The sequence below is a fragment of the Eucyclogobius newberryi genome, unplaced genomic scaffold, assembly GCF_026437365.1.
Source record: "Eucyclogobius newberryi isolate DKJ021-1_F unplaced genomic scaffold, fEucNew1.0.hap1 SCAF_122, whole genome shotgun sequence".
Lineage (NCBI taxonomy): Eukaryota > Metazoa > Chordata > Actinopteri > Gobiiformes > Gobiidae > Eucyclogobius > Eucyclogobius newberryi.
The window spans coordinates 225001-247476 of NW_027315749.1; the positions used below are offsets into that span (position 1 = coordinate 225001).

Here is a 22476-nt window from a genome sequence, read left to right on the forward strand (position 1 = left end):
TACAAAAACTTTGTTGTCCACAGATGTGGAAATTTGCCTTTGGTTTCACAAAAACAATTAAAAACATACAAGATCCACATGACACACTTGGCAACATTTGCAAAGTTTAAAAGGTGACTTGTCAAATAAAACAACACACCAAAAGTACTATGACCATATTATACCTTTTGGTATAGGCAAAAGTCTTCCAACTATCTCCTACAAACTGGAAGCTGAAACACATATTGGCCCACTGGATGTCCTAAATACTACTTAATTTACAGTTGAAATAAAAAATATAATTAATGTACGGTAATAAGTAAACACTAAGAAAATAAGCCAATGCAGAATACTGTCAAAAAATAAATAAGTTGTGAGAAGAAATAATTACTCCTAAACAGTGAGGTACGCATGCTAGCCCAACTATGACTAATAACATGTCTAGATTTTGCTTTGCATTTCTTTAATGGTAATTATTGGATAAGTTGCTTATCAAAAACATGTAAAAGTTTATTACTAATTAATAATCTGGTAAATACAATCAAAATACAATGTTTGTGAGAATAACAGGTCCAGTTAAGCCAGCATTATGGTCTGGCAGCTTACCAGTCCTTTCTACTTTAATGCTCCAGTTGTGTCAGTATTGCTTTTTTAGCATGTTGTTGTACATTCAAAATACTATATCAATTTTCAAACAAAGTAGCTTAAGGATTTCTAAAAAGTACTTTGATTGATTGATTATTTTAATTCTATTGATATGTGTTCCCAAATCACAACAAAATGACAAGACCTTTATAACATAAACTGTATTTAAGTTTGTAGGCTAACTGCTCTACTTGATAATAATGTCCAAGATAAAATCACATAAATGTGCATGTTAAAGGTACACTATGTATCTTTTCTGGTGGCGGGTCCACCACCTGCTTGTCCTTGATTTTATTGTTTTGCCTTGAATGTTCAATGTTCAACATTAAACATATTCATCTTGCCTTTTACAATTACAGGTACTTTTATTGCATAAACGAAAATACCATATCCACAGATCTGACCTGTAACTTGGCCCTGTGTTGTCACTGGTGATGTTATACTGTGGAACATTCCAGGGAAAGCAATAACATCTTACGCTAACGTGCATTAATCAAAATACAACTTTAAGTAAAGTAATGATGAGGAAACACTGTTGTAACAAGGTTAAAAGCAGATTAAAGTTGATTGGGCATAATATGCTAACTAGATCCTGGGTGCATCACCTCCACTCCATCTCCACAGACAGAATGTAGCACTGTTCTTGATGAAACCACACCTTCCATCCCTCTCTCTTGCTCTCTCTCTCTCTCTGTCACCTGTCTGGCTGAGGCTGCAGGTGCAAATACCCCCATCTCACTGTCTGCCTTTAAACACAAACCATACAAGCAAAACAATGTCATATTATGGTATTTCCTCTCAACCAACATTTATATTGCTTGCATACAGATCACTGGGGTCATGGCTATTAGAGAGGAAATGGGAGGAGATGAGCTGCTGGGATTGTCCAATTGATCTGATTGTGTACGTTTCTGGAGAATATTGAACATTTTGACGTTTTGCATAGGGTGTGTGTTAGCCAAAATAATAGCATCACAAACCAGGCTGAAGGACATTCTTTTAAATGCATTACTGTATCAGCTATATTGGATTGTTCGACCAGAATGTCTCCTTTACTGTCTATAAAAAAGATCGACAGCATGTACTGGAACTATGATGAATATTATGGTGGTTGGTTGGTGAGACATCGATTCGTGCAAAGCATAGCCAGACACCATGCCAAAAAAAAAAAAGAAATGAACACAAACAAATGCAATCGCCTGCGACTTACCTTCGCTAGTGCGGTGTTGTTTTGTCTCGTCGTCCCTTTCCCAATGCGTCAAAATGAGTTGCAAACCACCGTAGTCATAAATCCGGTCGGGTATCCATCGGGCCCAGGAGGACACTACCACCACCACCGCACCGAGCCTTCATCCGCCACCAAGCCGCGCGGTGAGCTTCGAAACCCGGGCACACTCTGCTGCCTCTCCCCCGGCGTGTCCTACCTCCACGGATCCGCCGTCTTTCACCCCGCGTTCGAAACCTACTTCACGCGGTCATCTACGTCAAATGCCACAGCTGCCATGTCGTCGTTTTACTTCTCCTTTGTGATATTTCCAATCTGGGTGTACATTCATGTCTTATTTATTTGCCTGGACCGCTTTACATCCGCCGCCTCCTGGTTTCCGATCCGTTACAGTCCCATACTAACCGTGCGTAATCGTGCCAAAGTGAGATCAATCCTAAGCTAACATAGTTCAAAGATGGTTAAAAACTACACGGTACAGAACTTTTAAAACCAGATGATGTTGTTCCTAGTCTTCACTCCGCGACCTCAGCGTCAAAATAACTGGAGAAGCGCCTCCCATATCATCCCCTTGTGGAGCGAGTGCGAGGGCGGGCAAGCTGAGGTCCGGGCCCCGGTGTGACGCTTCCGGGGGGCCCCAGCACGGTCGCGTTATAGTGAATTAATTCATTTTAAAAGGATATAACAGAGAGTGTAGCCACATTAACCGATGTCATAGGGCGTGTAGCCAAAGGGCAAATTTGCAGATTTGGTCCCTGACAAAAGCAGTGACATAGACGTAATTGAACATATTTATAAAAGTGCACATTTAAGATTGTTTTAGTGTTCACAGGATTTATTTAATTTCAATGCTTCAATTTGCAGTTAAACTTTGCTTAGCTGTGCATGTGACTGAAATATTTTTTCTTCTCTTTTATGCCTTAAACCAGGGGTGTCCAAACTTTTTTCACCAAGGGCCTCATTTTGAAACTTAAACGGGGCAGAGGGCCACAAACAACTTGACAATGTTGAATTTGTTGAATGACAAAGTGAATCATTCGAAATTTTGCATTTGACGTAATTGCGATGAGCCTCCACACCTTGAATTGTACCTAGAACATTAATATTAGATTGGTATAACATCAATGTGCCTGAATTTTACCAATTTCCCAGTAAAAAGTACTACTTTTTGTTGTTTGGGCCGACATAGCAGGAAGCTGGAGGGCCAACACAAATTGGTCTGAGGGCCGCATTTGGCCCCCGGACCCTAGTTTGGACATGCCTGTCTTAAACCGTTGTGTGATATGTGATTTCAGTCTTTGTGATTTTACAGATATTTTTTTTTCCTGTTGTGTGAAGCACTTTGAATGTATTGCCTTGTGTACCAATTGAGCTCTACAAACTTGCCTTGTCTTGCCTAAACTGTTTCAGATCTGGCAGGGTTTTCAGTTGAGCAGATTGTTCCAGATCTGTGGGCCTTTTACTCTGACCAAAAGTCTAAATAAGTCACAATTTACAGTGCCCCTTGTGGTAACACACCTGGGATTACACTTCTGAATCATAGGCAAGGCAAGTTTGTTTGTAGAGCACAATTCGTACACAAGGCAATTCAACAGGAAAAAAAAAATACAGACATGACAGAAATTACTAAACTCTTTTTATACATAAAAGACAATACAAAATCTGCTTTTTGTCCATCACTTTTGATGCCTGTTTGTACAAAGTGGTTATACTTTCCATGTCCGCCTGCCTCCTGGCCCCACACAGTGATACAGTATGAATGGGAGAGGATCATTACGTGGAAGTACAATTTGGCAGGATTTAATGGACTGACAGCAGTTCAAATTAGTCCTAATACGATTAGATTTTTTAGTTTTAATAGTGCTTCTTTTAAATATAGGATAAGTAGGTAAGATGTTTTTTTTCTATTTGGTAATAAATACTACAAATACTAGTATATGTATACATATATATGTCCAACATATTATATTATGTGTGTGTATTGTGTATCAAATTTTCCAGAAATGTCTAATCATCAGAACAAAGCAAGCATCCTCATCAATGCACTCACACCGGCATAATTCAGGAACTCTTCCGGGGTAACCTTCACAACAAACTCACAATCTCCATCAAGAGCCCAAAGTCATTTAGACCTTTTGCAAATTCTTCTGCGTCTCTTCTTGTCTGCCATAATTCTGAAGGTTCTGGACACACAAGTCCATTTTAGTCGAATGAAAGATAAACAATAGAAAGTCTATTCTAACGGCTCGACACAGCATCACATTTAACATTTACCCACCCAACTTTTGATACTGGCGGCGTCCCTTAAAAAAGCTTTTGCTTATATGTTCCACAGGGTCTGAGCTCTCAGCCATTGTTCAAACCAGGAATTAATCTGAGAAATGAGACTGCAGATCAGATGAGTGGACACAAGAAAAGCCAACCTTACCTTAAAAAGACAAAGAAAGTAGTAGCCTGGCAATTCTTTGGTCAAGTTTTGCAGCACTTCGCCTAAATACACTTCACTAACAAGGACCACACCAATGGAAGACGAAAGAATGTTTATTGATAATAGTGATGATGGAGCGATGATGGAGCGATGATGGAGCGATGATGGAGCGATGACAGTTGGCTGGGTAGAGACTCAGGGGCTCGGTCTCTGGTAATCAGCCCAGCCGATTCAGAACGCCCCCTCTGTAGATGTAGGTGAAGATGATAGAGACATGGGGTGAGGGCGGGGTCGAGAGAGCAGAGACGACAAGAGATGCTGGGATTGGCCTGTGCATATATAGGCCTTCTGGGTAATTAGAGGCGCGGTTAAAGAGTGGAGATGTGGCTGCTGGAGAAGTAAGAGGTTGAAGCATGGTCCTGCTCCCGAACCCCAGTTAACGAATAACCTCAACTACACTAAATACACTTGGTTCTTAAAACACTTCCATGATACCACACCCCACATGGTTACAACAGAGACAGTGTTTGGCCCTCCATAATCCACAAATGGCCTGCAGTAAATTGGGGGTTTTCATATTACTAGAATGTAATTTCATACTCTCAGATGGGAGGCAAGAGCCAGTTTTCCTACAGATTACATTGTACTTTAATAAAATATATCCAAAAGGTAAATTCACGAATGTTGAACCTGAACAAATTGAAAAGGCTACATTTATGCTTGCAATTGTCTGTCACCTGTTGCACTAGTAGTTTATATCCGGTTTGGCCAGTCTTTGAAAAGAATTCCAAGCCAAATAGCGAGAAATACAGCAGTCCAATGCTTAAGGAGGCAAACATGTTTATCCTCTAACTATTCTAACAAAACTACAACGAATAGCAGAGGATTTTAAATGTACAGACTGCGTGTGTCAGTTATGTTGTACGTTATTGCTTTAAGTTGGGGTTGTCTCTGGTGCCTGTATGCTGTATATATTCTGCAGACAAACCATCAATAAGGATGTAAAAATACCTCTTCCTGCTGGTCAAATGTTTTACTTAAAAAAGTCAGCCATAATCCAGACTATAACAAAGAAAGTGTGTCATATCTGCTTTAGTCAGTGACACAGAAAAAACAGACACACCTCAATATAATATAATTATGCTTTATACATATTTACACTGGACAGTTTATAGCAAAGACATACGTACATTGTTTTTACAAATGTGTATTTTTAAAGCTAGATATTCAGGTTTAGAGAGACTCATGTTAGCTAATATATTTCAAACAATGCAGTATGTCCTTATTAGCTGATGGGCCATTTCCATGTTTCCACTGGCCTGATAGATAAGTGACAGGTTGAAGGAAATTTCTCTTCGTAGATCCACCTGGTCGTCTTCTATGCCCTGAGGGAAATAGTTCAAACATTTGTTAAATACCGTAGGTTATTTAAATTCTACAACACAACATGTGTTGAGCCTTGGATTGGGTCTTGGGTTTTATACGTTTTAATAAATGTTGAATTAAACCTGTATTGATTGTATTACCTTCTGTACAACTTTGTTTGTTTAGCCTACTACAACATACAGCTCGTAATAAAAACATAAAATAATTTTAAAGAGATTGGGTGTACATACAAGCCATAAGCATCCCTAGGATTTAAGTCTTTTCAATTGACAACCATCATGACTTTGAATAATGCCATCACATGTTGAGGCTACCAGGGAAATAAAAAAGGAATAGATCAACAGTTAACAGTGCATTTGTCATAATTCAATTTTGCATTCAATTTATTCTATCTTTTGTTTCATTTAATACTTAAGATGATATTAACCAGAAATTAGTCCAGTGAAGTTAAAAAGTACAATCTTGACCTACATTCCAGGTCAGGAACTATTGTTTAAGGTCTGTAACAATGTGACAAATTAATATAATAATACCTCTTAAAGTGTACTATGTAAAGTTTCTGATAGAGGGTCTCTGGAGTGTCTCTAGTCTATGGAGACAGGCAGAAGACCCTACCAGACCAAATTACAGGTCTGAATAAAACAATACCTGGAACTCTGATGTATGTAGGGACAAAACACAAACTTTATGTATGTAGAAACATATTTAGATTTATAAAACATGTATGCACTCATGGATCACACCTGGAGCAGAAATCTGCCCAGTCATGCCCTCTCCAGCCCTTCATTTCACCATGTAAGGACAATGCAAAGTGACTTATGAATGACATTTTCCTAATCTTGAGCCAATAATGAACGGGTTGGATTGGATTGACACATGAAGACCATAGTTAATAAAAGGAAGAGACACAGGCATGTGGCTCTGGCGAACATATTGCTCTGTCATTAAACCTCCTTAAAGTCAATTTTGCTTAATAGGTCTCCATTAAAGCCATTCTGTGGAACATTCCAGGCAAAAACAGCTCAAAGCAGGTGGCATAATCCACACCAGAAAAGTTACAAAGTGCACCTTTAATTCAATTCATAAAATACTGTACCTCTAGTTTCTCTGGTGGCAGACTCAGTGCTTTCTGATAGTAATGAATGGCCAAATGAGTGAGGCCTATTTGATGCAATGCCCTCCCGATGTTATACATGCTCTCCTGGCACTCTCCACGCAGCTCCACGTAGCGCCACAAGAAGGAGAAACCCTGAAGGAAACCAACAATACATGTATTTTCAAAAGCTATGACCTATGCAGCTAAGGCAATAAAATGTACTGTACCTGTAGGATCAGTGCGTGTCGCTTGGCCACATACTTCTGACACGACATGTGGAAGTAAGTGAGCCCCAAACACAAACTGTACAGAGGAGTTTTGGGGTGAGTTTGAAATGCCTGGATATACTGACCTGGAAATATAAATAAAAAAATAAAAAAAGAATGAGTAGAAAATATATAGTCAAATGTAGAATGAATCCTAAGAGTCTAAATGTTACTAATGCTAATTGTTACGGTGTACCCAGGGCGTGTTTGAAGCTTCCGGACACCATAGCGTTGTGCCCACACAGCACACTCAGAGCGTGGTTGTCGGGGTTCTTCAGCAGCAGTCTCAGGCAGAACCGATGGTGACGCTGGTGCAAGGACTTGGAAGTCAACTAAAAAAAAATATATATATATATATATATATATATATTATTCATAATGAATTCACAAGTTTTCCCACTTGTTTAGTTTGATTGTTTAGCCCCTTGAACACTAGTGAGTCTTGAAGGATTATTGCTAGTTGTGAGATTCCTCAAGGGTGCGATGTACAATTTGAGTTTAATCAGTTAATGTCATATTTGGGTGAGCAAACTTTTGAGCTTGCAAAGGCACTAAAACAACCACACACAGTTAATTACCCTATTTTTTGTTGGACATTGTTTTGGTGGCTGCTGTCCGAATCAAACAACAAACAAAAGAGAGTGCAGCGACTCAAAAAACACTTTACTGTGATTTAACACAATTCAGTCTGGTATTTTGAACAATGTTCAATAATGGCAATAAACATTTTCCTAATTCTGATTCTGAAACAAAAAGAAGTACAAATTTGTGCAAGCTAGAATGACTATGAGCGTTCGAGTTTAGCGGCGCCTCGTCTGAGTGATTGACAAAAGTTGGAAGTGTCCAATTGAGGGCGTAGAAAAAACACCTAGCAATGTGGACTTTTTTATCTATAATTGTAAGTGTCTATCACGCAAACAATACATATACTTCTCACCCTGGACATGGACTATTTGAGACACGCCCTCAGGCAGGAGGTTCTGGTCCATCTGGACCAGAACCTCCCACCACAAGAACAGTTTCTTTGCCTTTCATCAAAACTTAAACACTGTCACTTAAACTATAATTTAATCAACAACTATTCATTGCACCATTCACTTTCTGAACTACATCTGTAAATTTGACTGTATTTTGTGTATATTTTTTAATGCATGCCTTATTTGATTTGATACATCTTGTTTTTATTATTGTTCATCGCTGTATGTTGCAACAAATCACTAAAGCAAGTTCCAAGCCTGTGAATTTTGTTCACTGAAAATGGCAATAAACCTTTTCTGATTCTGAAACATACCTGGTTAAAAACATTCCAAAGCTGAGGCAGATTTACATTTTCCATTAACATCAATCTATCAACAAGAATAAAAAAGATGATTATTTTTTGTACATCTGACAACAGCAAGCAATCACATTCGACCTAGTGTCTTCATACCTAATGTAGTTGTAAGCTTTGTAGTGGTTTTGGTCCAGAATAGTAGCGGACAGGCCAATAAACTCCAGCTCTCTCCTCTTCTCCTTGTTGTCATAGAAAGAGTAGAACTCCATGGCGGACTCCACTAGCAGGTCCGTCTCCTCGTACCGGTGCACCTCACACAGGGTGAACAGGCAGCTCAAAAGCAACTGCCACCAGTCCTCCTTAGACAGCACATTGGTTTTACCTGGACACACAAAATGAAGACGTATTCCACACTAATTAATACGGTTTCTATGCCGCATGGGTCATGCCTGGATTAGCGCAAAGAAAGTCTTTCATGAAATTTATATTATACCTTTTTTGATAAATGGTTATAGATCATTATTACTGCTGCACAACTGTATGGTAAGTAGTCATTTGAAAATCAGACGGTACAAAATGTGTTACTGTAACAGGCCAGAACAAGGTTTTAAACTGCTTTCAACAATTAACAGCTTTGTGTTCATATGGAAACTGACAGTGGATATTGTCCTCCCAGCTCATGCCTCTGTGAGCCAGTTAGGCCTCCAGGAACAGGCCATTGTAAACTATGAAGGCAAATCAACACCTAATGAACTATACCAGTGTTGTCCAGATAGGCCGCCTCATGGTCTGTGATCTCAGGCTCCGGGGCCTCGGCCTTCACAAGCCTCAGGTGGGTTTCTCCAGATGTGTTTACACAGCGAACAGTCACTTTGGCGCGCTGCATAGCCACCTACAAGAAGGAACCGGAAATACATTTTAAGTACATACAAGGACCATATTTGACAAATAAAAATATATGGCAATACCTCAATTCAGTTAAATGAATGAAAGGGTCAGATGTGTTCTTTGTACATAAATGTTACCTGAATCATATTCATTATTTTATTAATGTATTGAATTAACCTTTAAACCACCTGGCTAAACTTAAAGAATAAATTCTTATTTACAATGTTGGCCTGGGCTAGAGAGCACACATATGGATGGAAATGTCTCCCTATGCAGCTCGGTGGTGGAGTGGATGGCACACATGCACTCCATGTGAGCAGCTCACGGCATCATGGGTTCCGGTCCGGCTCTCTGCGATTTGGAGTGCCTTTCCCCAGTTTCAAAACTTCAAATGATTCTTCACAAACTGCTTTTGACTGGTGTAAAATGAAAGTTACATATGTAACTACGGTTCTATGAATCCCGGATGACCTCCAGAAGGGCGGTGCTGAAGCACTGAATGTTCCCTGCGCACGTGCGAAGGGAACATTCAGTGCTTCAGCACCGCCCTTCTGGCGGTCAGAAGGGATAAAATAGAACTATGTTAACCATTTGCCACAGGTATTAGCTCACAAAACTAACTAATAAAAAACATTAAATCTGTGTATTTTAGTGCCGTTCAATTGAACATTCCAGACAAAGCAACGTTACAATAGCGCAGTGTTAATTTAGCCCTGTCCACAATCCACAACTTTTTAACAGTAAGAGACTATCACCATGTCAATTTTCAAAGAATTGTGGAAATAAAATGCTACTTTGTTTGTAGGCCCTCTAAAAACCAAGACTATTTGTTATCAGTTTACCGGAAGTGCATCTTATTTGGTTAGATTAGATACCAACAGGTGATCAAATGATTAATTTACTGGACACCTACAGAGTAATCTGCATTCAAATGCTGTAGAGTGTGCTGTACCTTTAGCAGCATGGAGATCATACTGATCATTGAATCTAAATAGCCCTCGGTTTGTCCTTGTGTTTTGAGCAATGTTGAACGGTGCAGCAACAGCTTTAGCTCCTAAAATGGGAGACATAAAACAAACATAAGACATTTGAAAATAATTTAATACTAAATAACAACAAACTCATCTTTTTATAAACTTGACTGTTCACTATAAGGATAAGGGGCATCATTTTCACTACCGCAACTATTCACATGCTCAAAAACTGTAGGGCGCGTGGAAATGCATTCTGCATATTTTCCACCAGATGTCACCAAATCTAGACTTAAGTCTATTCTCCATTTGCCCAGTCAGCTGGTACGCTTGCCTTCTGTGCAGCGGCAGAGTCCTGTGCTAGCGTCTCACTGTCGTACATGGGCTCCAGGGCTTTGAGTGCTTCTTTGGGACGTCCCAGCTGCTGTAGGAGTGTGGCCAGAGACAGACGAGCCTCCAGGTGCTGTGGAGCCTTCTCCACCACTCTGGAGTAACTGTCCGCAGCAGTCTCCATGTGCCCCAAAGCCTTCAGACACTCTGTATAATACCATATACACCAGGGTTAGAACAAAAGATTTAATAGAGAGCCCTTGACAAATATGACAAGTCTGCTAAATTCTTTATTCATATTCTTTATGGTGATTAAAATTTATCACGATAAACTATAACCTACAAGTAGGATAATTTATGAAACCCTTTTTAAATGTACAATATTGTTAAAAACATGAATTTCAATAAATAAATAGACACAAAAATGAATCTGTGTCTACTCTAATGAGTAATATTACTGATTCAACTCAATTGAACTGATTCAAAATGTGCACATGACTAATATTGAGCCACCAAAATATTGTTCCATCAATCGTTTATTGAACAATATAATATTTATTGTCACAGGCCTATTTAAACGACTTGAAAGATGGATTTGTTACTACCAATTTTAACGACTCTAAATAAAGTATGCAATTATTGGCAACCCAATTCATTCTAATGAACTTGTATATTAGAAGTATATTCTGGGGATTGTTATGAGTTTTAGTAAATATGAGTGAAGTCAGTTGAGAGATTTGGTTGTGTCCATCTTATTCCCAGTGGTTCAGAAAGTCTCACTACAGATTTGATTATGGGTGCCGACATTACTTTAACTAATTACATTTAAATTGAAATACTATACCTGCGTGCCGGAGCCAGACGACTGCCAGGTTGTACTTCTCCGAAATGACCAGCGAGGTGAGAAGAGGCAGCGCTAGGAGATACTTGCCCTCCTCCAAGTACGCCTCACTTACATCCAGATACAAGTCCCCAATTTCCTCTGGACTTTGTTCAATTAGAGAAGCCACCAGACCCTGTCAACATAGAAAAAAATATGACGTTTACGGCTACTAAATAATGTAATAAAGGTTATTAAAGCACTGTTTACCTCGAGAGGGTTGAAGACGTGCAGGTGGATGAGGCTGACGATGAGTTTGGCCTTTAGATCCACGGGGACAGTGTCTGGTACCTGTACCTCCGTAATTTCACCTGCACAAAAACACAGGGCGATAAAAGTCACTGTGATAATGTATTGGAAGGAAAAAGAGTGAAAACTAACTGTAAAGGTATAAATCCTTTCACTAGTATATGTATTTTCACACACATCAAGCCCTAAAACAATTACAACGTATACTTTATGTGTTTGAATGAATTTCTACAATGAATCTACAATGAAAACAGTTCATTGGAGAGCTAATTTTGTCTCCAGCATAAAAGATCCTCTCATTTCAGAGGCAGCAGCTTGAATCACAGCAAAGCGCTTTTCAATTAGGGTTGAAATGACGATGACACGCTCAACAATACTGGTATTGTTGTGGCTGACACGCACGCTGAAGGCTAAATAGCATCCACACTGTTACTTTTTTGGATCAAGAATATTTTTATACTAGTTGAATAAAAATATCAATGCATATAAAAATGTATACACGAGTAGTTTTTGTAGACAGGTTCATTTAGAATGAAAGCTTGTCTAGATAACTTTATTTGTCACAATGTGTTATTTGCGTATTGAATTTTACTGCAAATATTTAATTACTGTTAATGAACCTGTACTTAAGTGTAATTCATTTGTGTAATCATCCAAGTAAAATTTAGCTACGTAATAATACAATGGGCTTTGACTCGTACTCACCATATTGTTCATTTGGTTTACCCTCCAAATGTTCTTGCGCTGTACTTTCTTCATCTTTGTTCTCTTCACCTTCAGCTGTCCCAGTCTCATGCTCTGTACTCGTCTGTGCTGTAGGATCAGTTTTAGGCTCATTCCTTACTACCTGGATGCCCGAAAACGTCTCCAACAACTAAAATTAAAGAATAAAAGACAAAGTATTCTATAAGTATTTCAAAGACACATTCGTATTAGTTTCCATTCTGAGCATCAGTTATCAAGACATGTACCTGTACTGCTTTGTTGAACTGATGGTTGGCGATGTAAAGCTCGCCCGCCATGTTGACAATGTCATCACTGACCAGATCAGGGTGTCGACTGAGGGCTTCTTCTATCACCCCCAGAGCAGCGGAGAGGTCATTGCTCTCATAGTAACTCCTACAAACACAGTACAATGATATCCAGGTGTTAAAGAGTCTTACGTCATTCCAGTTCTTACTAGGATAGTTTGGTAAACTTTTTTGTTTTTGTCCTGCTTTGGTGGGGCTAGTTTTGATGTGGGTTCAATGTGGTATAGTCCAAGTTTACTCAGCACACCACAACAAAATTGGGACTAAATAAGGACTAAAAATCCAAAAGTAAAACTGGACTAAATCAGGACTAAACAATGGGTAGAAACAGGACCAAACCAAGTCCACATAAGGTCTGAAATGGGATAAATTTAGGACCAAATAACAACAAATGTTATTATATTCCTGATTTTAACTTATTTGACCTACAAATACAAAGATTAAAAGATAAAATAAGGACTCTCTTTCTTAGTTAGTCACAATGGAAAAGCCAAAAGAAAGCCAAATAAGATTTCAAACACACCTTTTCAAAAAATAAGTAATGAGTAGAGAAGCAAAATTAATTTGAATTCTGTGAGTTTTGGGGACGGTTGTAAATATCCTTCTCATCTTACTTGGCCATGTCTTTGGAGAGCTGCATGAAGTGCTCTCCCTCCTCCATAGGCAGCAGGGACAGGATCTTGCGGTAGCCGTCCATACACGGTCTGTGTTCCCCCAAACTCATGTGCAGGTTACAGCGCTCCCACAAGTAGCGCACATTGGTGGGGTCATACTTGATGGCTAAGAAAAACACAATATTGTCACTTGCATGTTCATTTTGCTTAAAAAGGTGCACAGAGAGTTAAGCTGGTGATGCCATAAGGCCAAGTAACAGGTCAGATCTGTGGAGAGGAGACCCCGCTGATAAGAAGAATACCTGTTTTTAAAAGAGACATTCTGCTTTTTTCAGGTACTTAGTATTTAACTCTAACATAAGTAGATGATCCTTTTACATGTTGTCATTATATATTGTAATATTGATCTAAAACGGCTTGGTAATAGAAAAAGGCCCTTCGACTTCCTGTTGAAACTGTTAAGCCTCTTCATAGTGACATTTCAGCATCAGATTGTCATTGACATATTTTATTTTTGAAAAGTGACTATGGGACATTTTAGAACACTACATGTGCCACTCTGAGTCTTCCTTTTTCAAACTGTCACAACTAAGTACAGGAATGTGGGTGGGGATGGGGGGTAAGTGAAAACGTATTTTCTAAGCACTGAAGCCTCAGTTGTAGAACAATACAGTATCACCGAAACATGCAGGAAATAAAATCAATCAAAATACAACTTAGAATAAACTAATGATGATTAAACATGGTTAAAAGCTCATTAAAGTTAATTTTGCATAATAAGTCAACTTTAAGATATTTTTGGGGAATAAAAACACCTGTAATTGTGCAAATGAATATATATGTTTTATACCACCCTGTGGAACATTCTAGAGAACCAATGACATTTCCCTGGAGTCAGACCCCCACCAGAAAAGTTACATAGTGCACCTTAAATCATTTCGTGATTAGTTTCAGTTTCTTGCCCCAAACCTTTGGAGTAGCAGAAGATGGCTTGGCGGATGTTATCTTGTTCCAATGACATTTCGGCCAGTCTGATCCACTCGTCGCAGTCAGAGGGGTTCAAGTGAGCAGCGATGAGTCCAAACTGCAGGGCCTTCAGCATGTCCCCATCGTCCTCATAGATCATGGTCAGGGTGGAGAAGGGCTCATAAGCCATAGGAGCTGCAGCAACAACAAGTCAATTTGGGTGCCATTATTTTGCATACAATTTATTGTATTTCTATGTTGCCAACCTTGTCTTATGATCTCCATGCACATCAAAATAGCATCGCTCTTTTCTCCTCGGGCGTAGCGGATGTTGGCTTCTCCCATAAGGCCTCTGAGCGCACGAGGAAGTTTGCTACGATTACGGCGCTTCTGTTGTAACACAGATTATTACACAGAGATCATTAGTCATTACTAACAGTTACTAACCAAGCATAAGTATTCCCATCTGCCAAATATGCAACACATAACATTCCACAAAAGCTGGAGTTTTGGGAATGCGCTGACTGGGTAGTCTAGAAAACAGTGCCATTGTGTTTAAGTGTACATAAAAACAGGCAGGATCATACCTTGAATACAACATAAGCCATTTAAAACAATCAGTTCTAAAAGGGATTTAATCAATTCATAAATTATACTTTAACAAGCATTTGGGCAAACAAAGAAATGGACTAGTAAATATTGAGTAACAAACGCTGTACATTTGTCATAAACTGAACAATTCATCTCGGGCTCGGGATCAAACATGAAAACTTTACGTTACTGGCCAGATTGTCCAGACAAATTGTCCATAGGGATGCCTTTGCAAAAAACAATATTAGAAAAAAGCAGTAGAACATGATAAACGACTGGGTCACTACTGGAATATTTTACAGTAGTGACCCATTACCATTCTATAGTGTCAGAATACTTAGTTTAGCATTTAGTATCTTAAAATCTGAATTGGTTTAACATAGGGCTGGGCTATTCAGCCAAAACATGCATCTATTTTTTTCCTCCTCATTACGGTAATTGATTACGATTCAATAAAAAAAAAATCATTTAAAAAAACAAAATCAAAATGCTGTTTACTATTGATTCTAATATCATAAACAAGACATACTTTTAAACAGTTCCATTTAAATCTGTGTATGGTTAAGATTAGTCTTATATGAAATACCAGTAAACAAACTAGAATTTAAACAAACTAGCATTTTTGAATCAGTTTTTGTGTAATTCTGTTTAAAAGAGAAAGCCAGGATTAGGGTTCAAAACGGCAAAACCATACTTTGTACTCACCCTCATCAGCTTTTTGCTCTCTCGATTCAGCTCCATCTCGAGAGCAAACACATCTCCAGCCGTAGGATTCTCTTCATCATCCTCCATCATCATCCTCTTCCTCCTGTCTTTCTTTCGCTCTCCTCTCGACTTCTTTTGCCCTGCACGCTCTTCCGTTCGCCACTCTTGTCTTTCTCCTTGGGTCGTCTCCTCTCCATCCGACTGGTAGTCTTCATCTTCTGCATCGTCCACATAGCTTAACGTGTCGCCTTCATCTTCCTCCTTGTCTTCCTCTTCCCCATCCTCCTCCTCATCTTCTGAAGAGCGTTCTGGCTGGGACTGTCCCAGGATGGAGGCGAATGCCATCTGGACACCGGGGCTGACTCCCTCTGAAGAAGAAAGAAGTTGTTGGATGAAGCAAGACTAAACACAAGACAGTAGCTCAAATCTACAATGAAAAACCAGTCAAAATCAATATGTACAATGAATGGTAAGCCTACCCATGGGTTTCAGAATGATGAAAACACATTGCTATAGGGATGAACAATTGGGGGGGAATGGGAAAAGGTCCTCAAAATGCTGCATATAATAGGGAGCTTAAACTGAAATTAATAGAGTTAAATAAATAAAAATAATATATAACAATGAACAGCTTGCCTATAAATCTGTGGTATGTAATGTTCAGAGGCACAGATATTGTGGCACGTGTAAGGGGAGGGGCAGAGGGCCAATACAGGGAGCTTTTATTGCTCTATTCCCTGCCTGGAGCAAGGCCAATGGTTTGATCCTATATACATGCTAAGACCAAGTAAATTAAAGTTGACTTTGGCAGGAAACCCTCCCATCAACCGTTCACAATAGATGGAGAAAAGATTGGGGTTGTTCAGATCTTGAAGTATCTGGGAGTCCACCTTGATCACAAACTGGACAAGTCGGCGCATGCAAGCACAGAACAAGAAGAGACAGAGCAGGCTCTTCTTCCTGGGAACGCCCATTTGATGTGGGCAGTGAAATGCTCTACTTAGTATTCTTTCGGTATGTTGGGGTAGTGGCATGACCTCAAGAGACATTAACCGGCAAGACAAGTTGATCAATAAATGTGTTTCTGTGAGAAAAAGGGTGGACTCTGTGGGATCTATGGTGGAGAGGAGGACGAGGGCTCTGATGTCGGACTTCTAGGGTAACATCAAACAGCCTCTGCATGACACAAAGGCAGCTCAGGCAGAGAGTAATCCCGGGAAAAAGCTCCTCTCAGTGCGATGCAGAACAGAACGTTTTAAGAGATTGTTTGTGTCTACAATGAGACTGTACAACAGCTGTGCCTGAAGTTCTGAAATGAATTGAACCGGAGTATTACTATTGAATGTAACTTTTTCCAATCTTATTTATTTACCGTATTTTCCAGACTATAAGTCACACCTTTTTTCATAGTTTTGGCCAAGGTGCAATTTATACTACGGAGCGACTTATATGTGATAATATTCGTTATTTTCACACTGGCAACTGCATGATGCAGAAGAAGAATCGGCACTTCCTCTACCTCCGAAGTTTGCAGAGTTGTTTAGAAGTGACACAGAGGAAGAAGAATTCAATGGATTTAGTGATTTGGGGTAATACGGATGCTTTGGTAAACTTGTTAGCATGTTCTTCATGCTATAGTTATCTGAATAACTGTTAATATGTTAAGTTAACATACCAGACACTGCTGAAGGTGTTACGTTAGCATATGTACACCTATTCACCATGTTCTATCTATCTATCTATGCATCTATCAATATATCTATATATCAATCTATGTATCTATCCATCCCTCTAACTATCTAAGAAATAAAAAAGTAAGAAAAGTAAGACAGCAACAATAAATTGGAATAATCAGGACTAGTTGACTATCACGGAGAGACACTACAGGCAAAACTATAATTTGTTTCAATGTATTGTTTTTTTGGTCAGTTGCTCTCTTAATATATACAGTGAGGATAATAAGTATTTTAACACCCTGCAATTTTGCAAGATCTCCCACAGCAAGAATGATGGCTCTCAAATCAATTTCCCTCGGACTCCCTCGGACTGGGGCTTCAATGCTAGTTCTCACCTCGTGGGGTGTGGAGGTGAGGAATCAGCCCAGAATGTTTTGTTTTTTTATAAATTCCACTCCAACACGTTGTGATTGGAGGAAGAAGAAGGATGAGTACCACCAGCATGGGGGTGGAAACATCAGGCTTTGTGTGTGCTTTTCTGCACAGGGACAGGACAACTCCACTGTATTAAGAAGAGAATGAATGGGGCCATGTATTGCAAGATTTTGGGCAACAACCTCCTTTCCTCAGTCAGAGCATTGAAGATGGGTCGTGGCTGGGTCTTCCACCATGACAACAATGCGAAGCACACAGCCAGGATAACCAAGGTCAAGGTATCAAGGTTTTGGAGTTGCCTAGCCAGTCTCCAGACCTAAATCCAATAGAACATTTTTGGAGGGAGATGAAACTCTGTTGCTCAGCAACAGCCGCAAAACCAGACGGATCTAGAGATCTGTGTGGAGGAGTGGGCCAAAATCTCTGCTGCAGTGTGTGCAAAGTGCAAACCTGGTCAAGAACTACAGGAAACATTTGACCTCTGCAACAAAGCCTTCTGTACCAAATATTAACATCTATTTTCTCAGGTGTTCAAAAATGTATTTGCAGCTAAAAAAATCATAAATATTTTGTTTTATAGATTCTCTCACTAACAGTGGAAATGCCCCTCAATAATTTCTGAATGGGGGAGCTTGCAAAATCACAAGTTCAAATACTTATTTTCCTCACTGTACGATTTCACATTGAAACAAAAACACTGTCAAAGCTGCACCTTACTCGACTTGTATCCCTACATCTACATGATACATTAGAACTTCAAAGGCCATTTTCTCCCTTAGAGACAAAGACCAGCCATTAAAGTAGCATCTACTACACACGTAGAGCTGGCGGATTTTACAGAAGGATTTGTTGATATACAATTCAAAGCCTGATTTAATATCAAGTCCAATGTTCAAAATTAGTGCTATTTCTACACTTACAATTGTTTATGATAACATTACATGATGATGATCTCTAAACTTAAGATTTTTTTCCAATTCACCTGCTTTTAAAATAATCATAATCTGTATTGTGATAATCATTACCTGGACTATTCAGACTCATAAACACAAGCCAAAGACCCGCTCGTGTTCGAGTGTGTAGCTTGTCTTTCGATTCGTCTAGACATACTAGTTGACGAATCGAAAACGTATTTGCAAGCATGTCATATAAAATAATCTTTAGTTACAGATAAAAAATAATTCTAAGTATTCTTCATTCTTTAAGTTACCGATTTCCTCAAAGAGTACAGTAGCAGATGTGGACGGTGCAGCCTCCTTCTCTTCCCCATCCTCTCCAGCAGCTGCTGTTGCTGCTGCGTGAGAGTCCTCCTGAAACAGGCACACACTAGTTTAAAATATACTGTTAGGTTGAAGATAGGCAGCAGATTTGCAGTTTGATTAAATAGCAATAATACGCAATAGAAAAAGTGGTACCACAATTTTCCGCTCATCTCGCCTCCTGTCAAACTCCTCGAAAGTGATCCTCCCTTCGAGGTAGTCGATGAGCTCAGCGCTAAATCCAGACATTTGGGGATATGGTCGTGAATTGCGTGGTGTTAATATGCCACAAAGAGTGCGCTCCACAGTTATTGTCGACGTAAAATAACGCACAAACCAGAAAAACTGTGTTTGTACTCTTTGTGATCAGTGTGCACCGGTGTGCAGCAACAAAAACAAAGACCACGTGACTCACTCCCTTCTTATTGGCTGGCTTCGACAGGCCTACAGCTCGTGAGCGCCGACATGTGGATGGGAGAGTATTGGATTTAACGCTTTTATAATTGATATTTAGCTGTCATTTCTAATGATAGGATGATTATATTTCTTCCAACAACGGACTTTGAACACAATCTTGCAAAAAGTTATATTGCCATTGTTTGTGAACAAGATTCACAAGCTAGGATTTTTTTCTGGAAGTTGCTTTACTAGATCAAATTAAAATAACTTAAAATAAACTTTGAACATAGCCCATCAATTTCCACCATAAAAATATTTTTATCCTGCTGTCATTGCCTTACACAGGTGTGGAATCATGTGCATACTTCAGTCACTTTTTAGTAAGAGGTTGAAAAATACACACATAATAAAATATAACAAGTACCACTTGTTGGACATTCGTCTGAGTCATATTTCCCATATAATACAGTAGTATAACTACTATAATAGTATAAATATAACTTTATATAATAAAAACAAAAAAGCATGTTTCACTTTCTCATTTGTTTTTAATATTTTGTTGAGTAGCTGTCCAGATTATTAATGCTGTTATATAATCAAGATAGTATTCCCCTTGGAAGTTCTGATTTATAAACCTCGATTAAAAAAAAGTCAGAGGGTAATAGTGGTTGTTGCTTTTTTAATGTCTTGGTTATAATTACTCCTTATTTGCAAATATCTATAAAAGTCCTGTTCCTCCAAGTCAAAGTATTCTTTCAATGTGTCAACGCTTTTAATTTTATTTATGTTACAATAATAAGGTAGAAAAGCTTTATACCATTTGTAATCCAGACCCAATTCCCAGATCTGTGCTGTTAGGTGCAAAACTTTTTTTCTCTTTGTTTTGTTTTTGTGTTTTGACTAGCGCCTTTAGAACAGATTTTATTTTTCACACTTCCTCCAAATGACTCAACCATTTGTCATCTGCCAGTAAGGCCTGCAAAGGAACCTCCGACACAACACCAATCTCAATATTTTTCTATTGAGCTTCATATTCTGGGTCACACCAGAACAGCAAATCTCAAGGTAAAGCCCAACCTTTTTCTTTTGATAATTGTAGAGCTTTTAACCAGATACAAGGTTTTTTGCCTTATTCTTCATGTCGAACAGCCAGTTGTGGATGGAAATCGGGAGAGTCTGGAATAGATAGAGAAATCTGGGCAAAATGTTCATTTTTATAGTTTCAATCCTTTGAGTTGGTCTTTTTAAATTTTCTTTCCTTTTTTAAAATGATTATTATTATTATTACTTTTTCAAATTTTATAGAACACGAAAAACGAACAGTGAAACAAAACAAGACAGAAAGGGACGCAACTCAAAATAAGTAGACATCTAACAAAAGGAGAGAAATTAAGGCACATCTAAACCAAAACAGTAGTCCCATGTAGCCCATAGTCTGCCAAATGTGTCCATTTTCAAATCAAATCAGAATGTGATTAATATTATTATTTTGTTTGTTGCAAATATCCAATATGATGTCAGTCCAGTCATTGATTGTTTTTTGCATATCTGCCATCTTTGTCTTTACATTAAAACATTCTGAGTTTGATGTAGAGGGGATGGTGAATGCTAAGGAGGAAATTTCAGGGGCGGTTGTGATTTATCTTATGAAATATTATCATTGGTGGATGCGCTTGCTCCTCTGCTGCAAAAACTGGCTTTGAAAATATAGTTTGACCCACATAATCCCAGAAAAGATGAACAAGAGATGAGTGGACAAGGAAAACACAAGCCTGGTAAAACTAGGGGACCAAGACAAACACTACGGCGGACCGCAGTTCTTCACCCACGGAGGGACGGGGTTCCGCTGGCCCAGATAAAGAATCTCATGGCGTCATCCTGCCGGAGGAAGGAGAAAGAAGTGACGCTGTACCGGTTAGCACTCATGATGTGTGAAATGAAATGCAGAGGTCAAATGTGACATGTCATCGCTGAGAACGGAAATGAGAGCAGTGATCGGAACGGTCCGACTCGAGCAGTTTGAAAGTAACATAAGGGAGCTGAAGGCAGGAGGAAACGGAGCGTGCATCGATGAAGCTGAACAGCATATTTCAGACAATACAGATAAGCTGCAGACACTGAGGGCCGAGATTGAGGCAATGCGGGCCCAGCTGGTGACGCTGCAGACAGAGAACAAGAATATGAAATGTAGCATCCTGGATTTGGAGTCCAGGTCCTGTAGAACCAACCTCAGACTTGTGGGGGTCCCGGAGCGAGAGGAGGGAGCAGATAACAGTTTTCTGGACATGGTGGTCCCAGAGCTCCTTGTTGGGTCTGGAATAGAAGCCCCACTCAACACAATAGAAAGAGCACATCGCCTTGGGCAAACCAAGACCAGCAACTGATAAACCATAAGGCCTGATAATGATGCTTCATTTCAGACTATTTCTCCAGGCAGTTGAGAAGCATCTGGATCCACAGGTGATTGATGTGCCTGTTCCACTCCCGGCAGGAAAGTGGGAGAAGAAGGAAAAGCAAGTTAAATTAAATATAAAATATTGTTTGATATAACAAGTTGTCAGAAGCAGAGGATAGTGCTCAAGCTGCCGTACTTCCCCCAGCATAGCTGCTCCTAGGGTAGCTTTTTATTTCTGTTCCTAACTGGCCTGACCATAATTGATTTCAATGAGGCCTGGTCTTAAATGAAGGGACTGTGTCGGCTTCTTTATGGACATGGACAGGAGCTGATTCCATAACACATGAGCTTGGTAGCAAAACACTCTACCTCCTACTGTGCTTTTAGAGACTCTTGGGACCACCAGAGGGCCAGCATTTTGAGAGAAAAGTTCTCTGTTTGGATGATGGTATTATAGCATCTTTGAGGTAGGATGGGTCCATGTCATTTATGGTTTTTATAAGTCAGGAGGAGAATTTTAAATTTGATTCTAAACTCGACAGGGAGTCAGTGAAGAGACTCAACCGAAATGTGCTCTCTTCTTTTAATTCCTGCTGCATTTTGGACCATTTGAAAGCTTTTTATGGAGCTTTTTTGACACAATGCGGTTTTTCAGCATCACTTTTTGGCAAGATTTTTATCATTTTAGCTATATTGCGCAGTTTGATATAGGCTGTTATACAGGTTTGATTTATATGCACTTTGAATGAGAGCTCCTGGACACCAAGGTTTCTAACAACAGAACTGGAG

General features: G+C 39.3%; 1 protein-coding gene across 1 annotated transcript; it reads right to left on the reverse strand.

Moving 5' to 3' along the window:
• Positions 1 to 5400: 5400 nt before the first annotated feature.
• LOC140357039 (general transcription factor 3C polypeptide 3-like) lies at positions 5401 to 19249 on the reverse strand. The gene is made up of 19 exons (XM_072442014.1): positions 19050 to 19249; positions 18845 to 18944; positions 15524 to 15891; positions 14494 to 14617; positions 14231 to 14422; positions 13262 to 13427; positions 12588 to 12735; positions 12322 to 12490; positions 11578 to 11678; positions 11332 to 11503; positions 10492 to 10694; positions 10139 to 10240; positions 9058 to 9190; positions 8455 to 8680; positions 8317 to 8371; positions 7222 to 7357; positions 6987 to 7111; positions 6760 to 6912; positions 5401 to 5662 (listed from the first exon to the last, which is right to left on the reverse strand). The coding sequence occupies exons 1-19, from the start codon at positions 19140 to 19142 to the stop codon at positions 5540 to 5542; spliced, it is 2889 nt and encodes a 962-aa protein (XP_072298115.1). The 5' UTR covers positions 19143 to 19249; the 3' UTR covers positions 5401 to 5539.
• Between the last annotated feature and the right edge of the window lie 3227 nt (positions 19250 to 22476).

What these genes read in the sequence shown, in the direction of transcription:
- LOC140357039 (XM_072442014.1), bottom strand. Translation starts at nt 19,142, where the DNA reads ATGTCTGGATTTAGCGCTGAGCTCATCGACTACCTCGAAGGGAGGATC. An exon ending in CATGGAGATCATAAGACAAG is followed by an intron (nt 14,423 to 14,493) that starts GTTGGCAACATA and finishes TTGTTGCTGCAG; the next exon opens with CTCCTATGGCTTATGAGCCC. An exon ending in GGCCTATCTGGACAACACTG is followed by an intron (nt 8,681 to 9,057) that starts GTATAGTTCATT and finishes TTGTGTGTCCAG; the next exon opens with GTAAAACCAATGTGCTGTCT.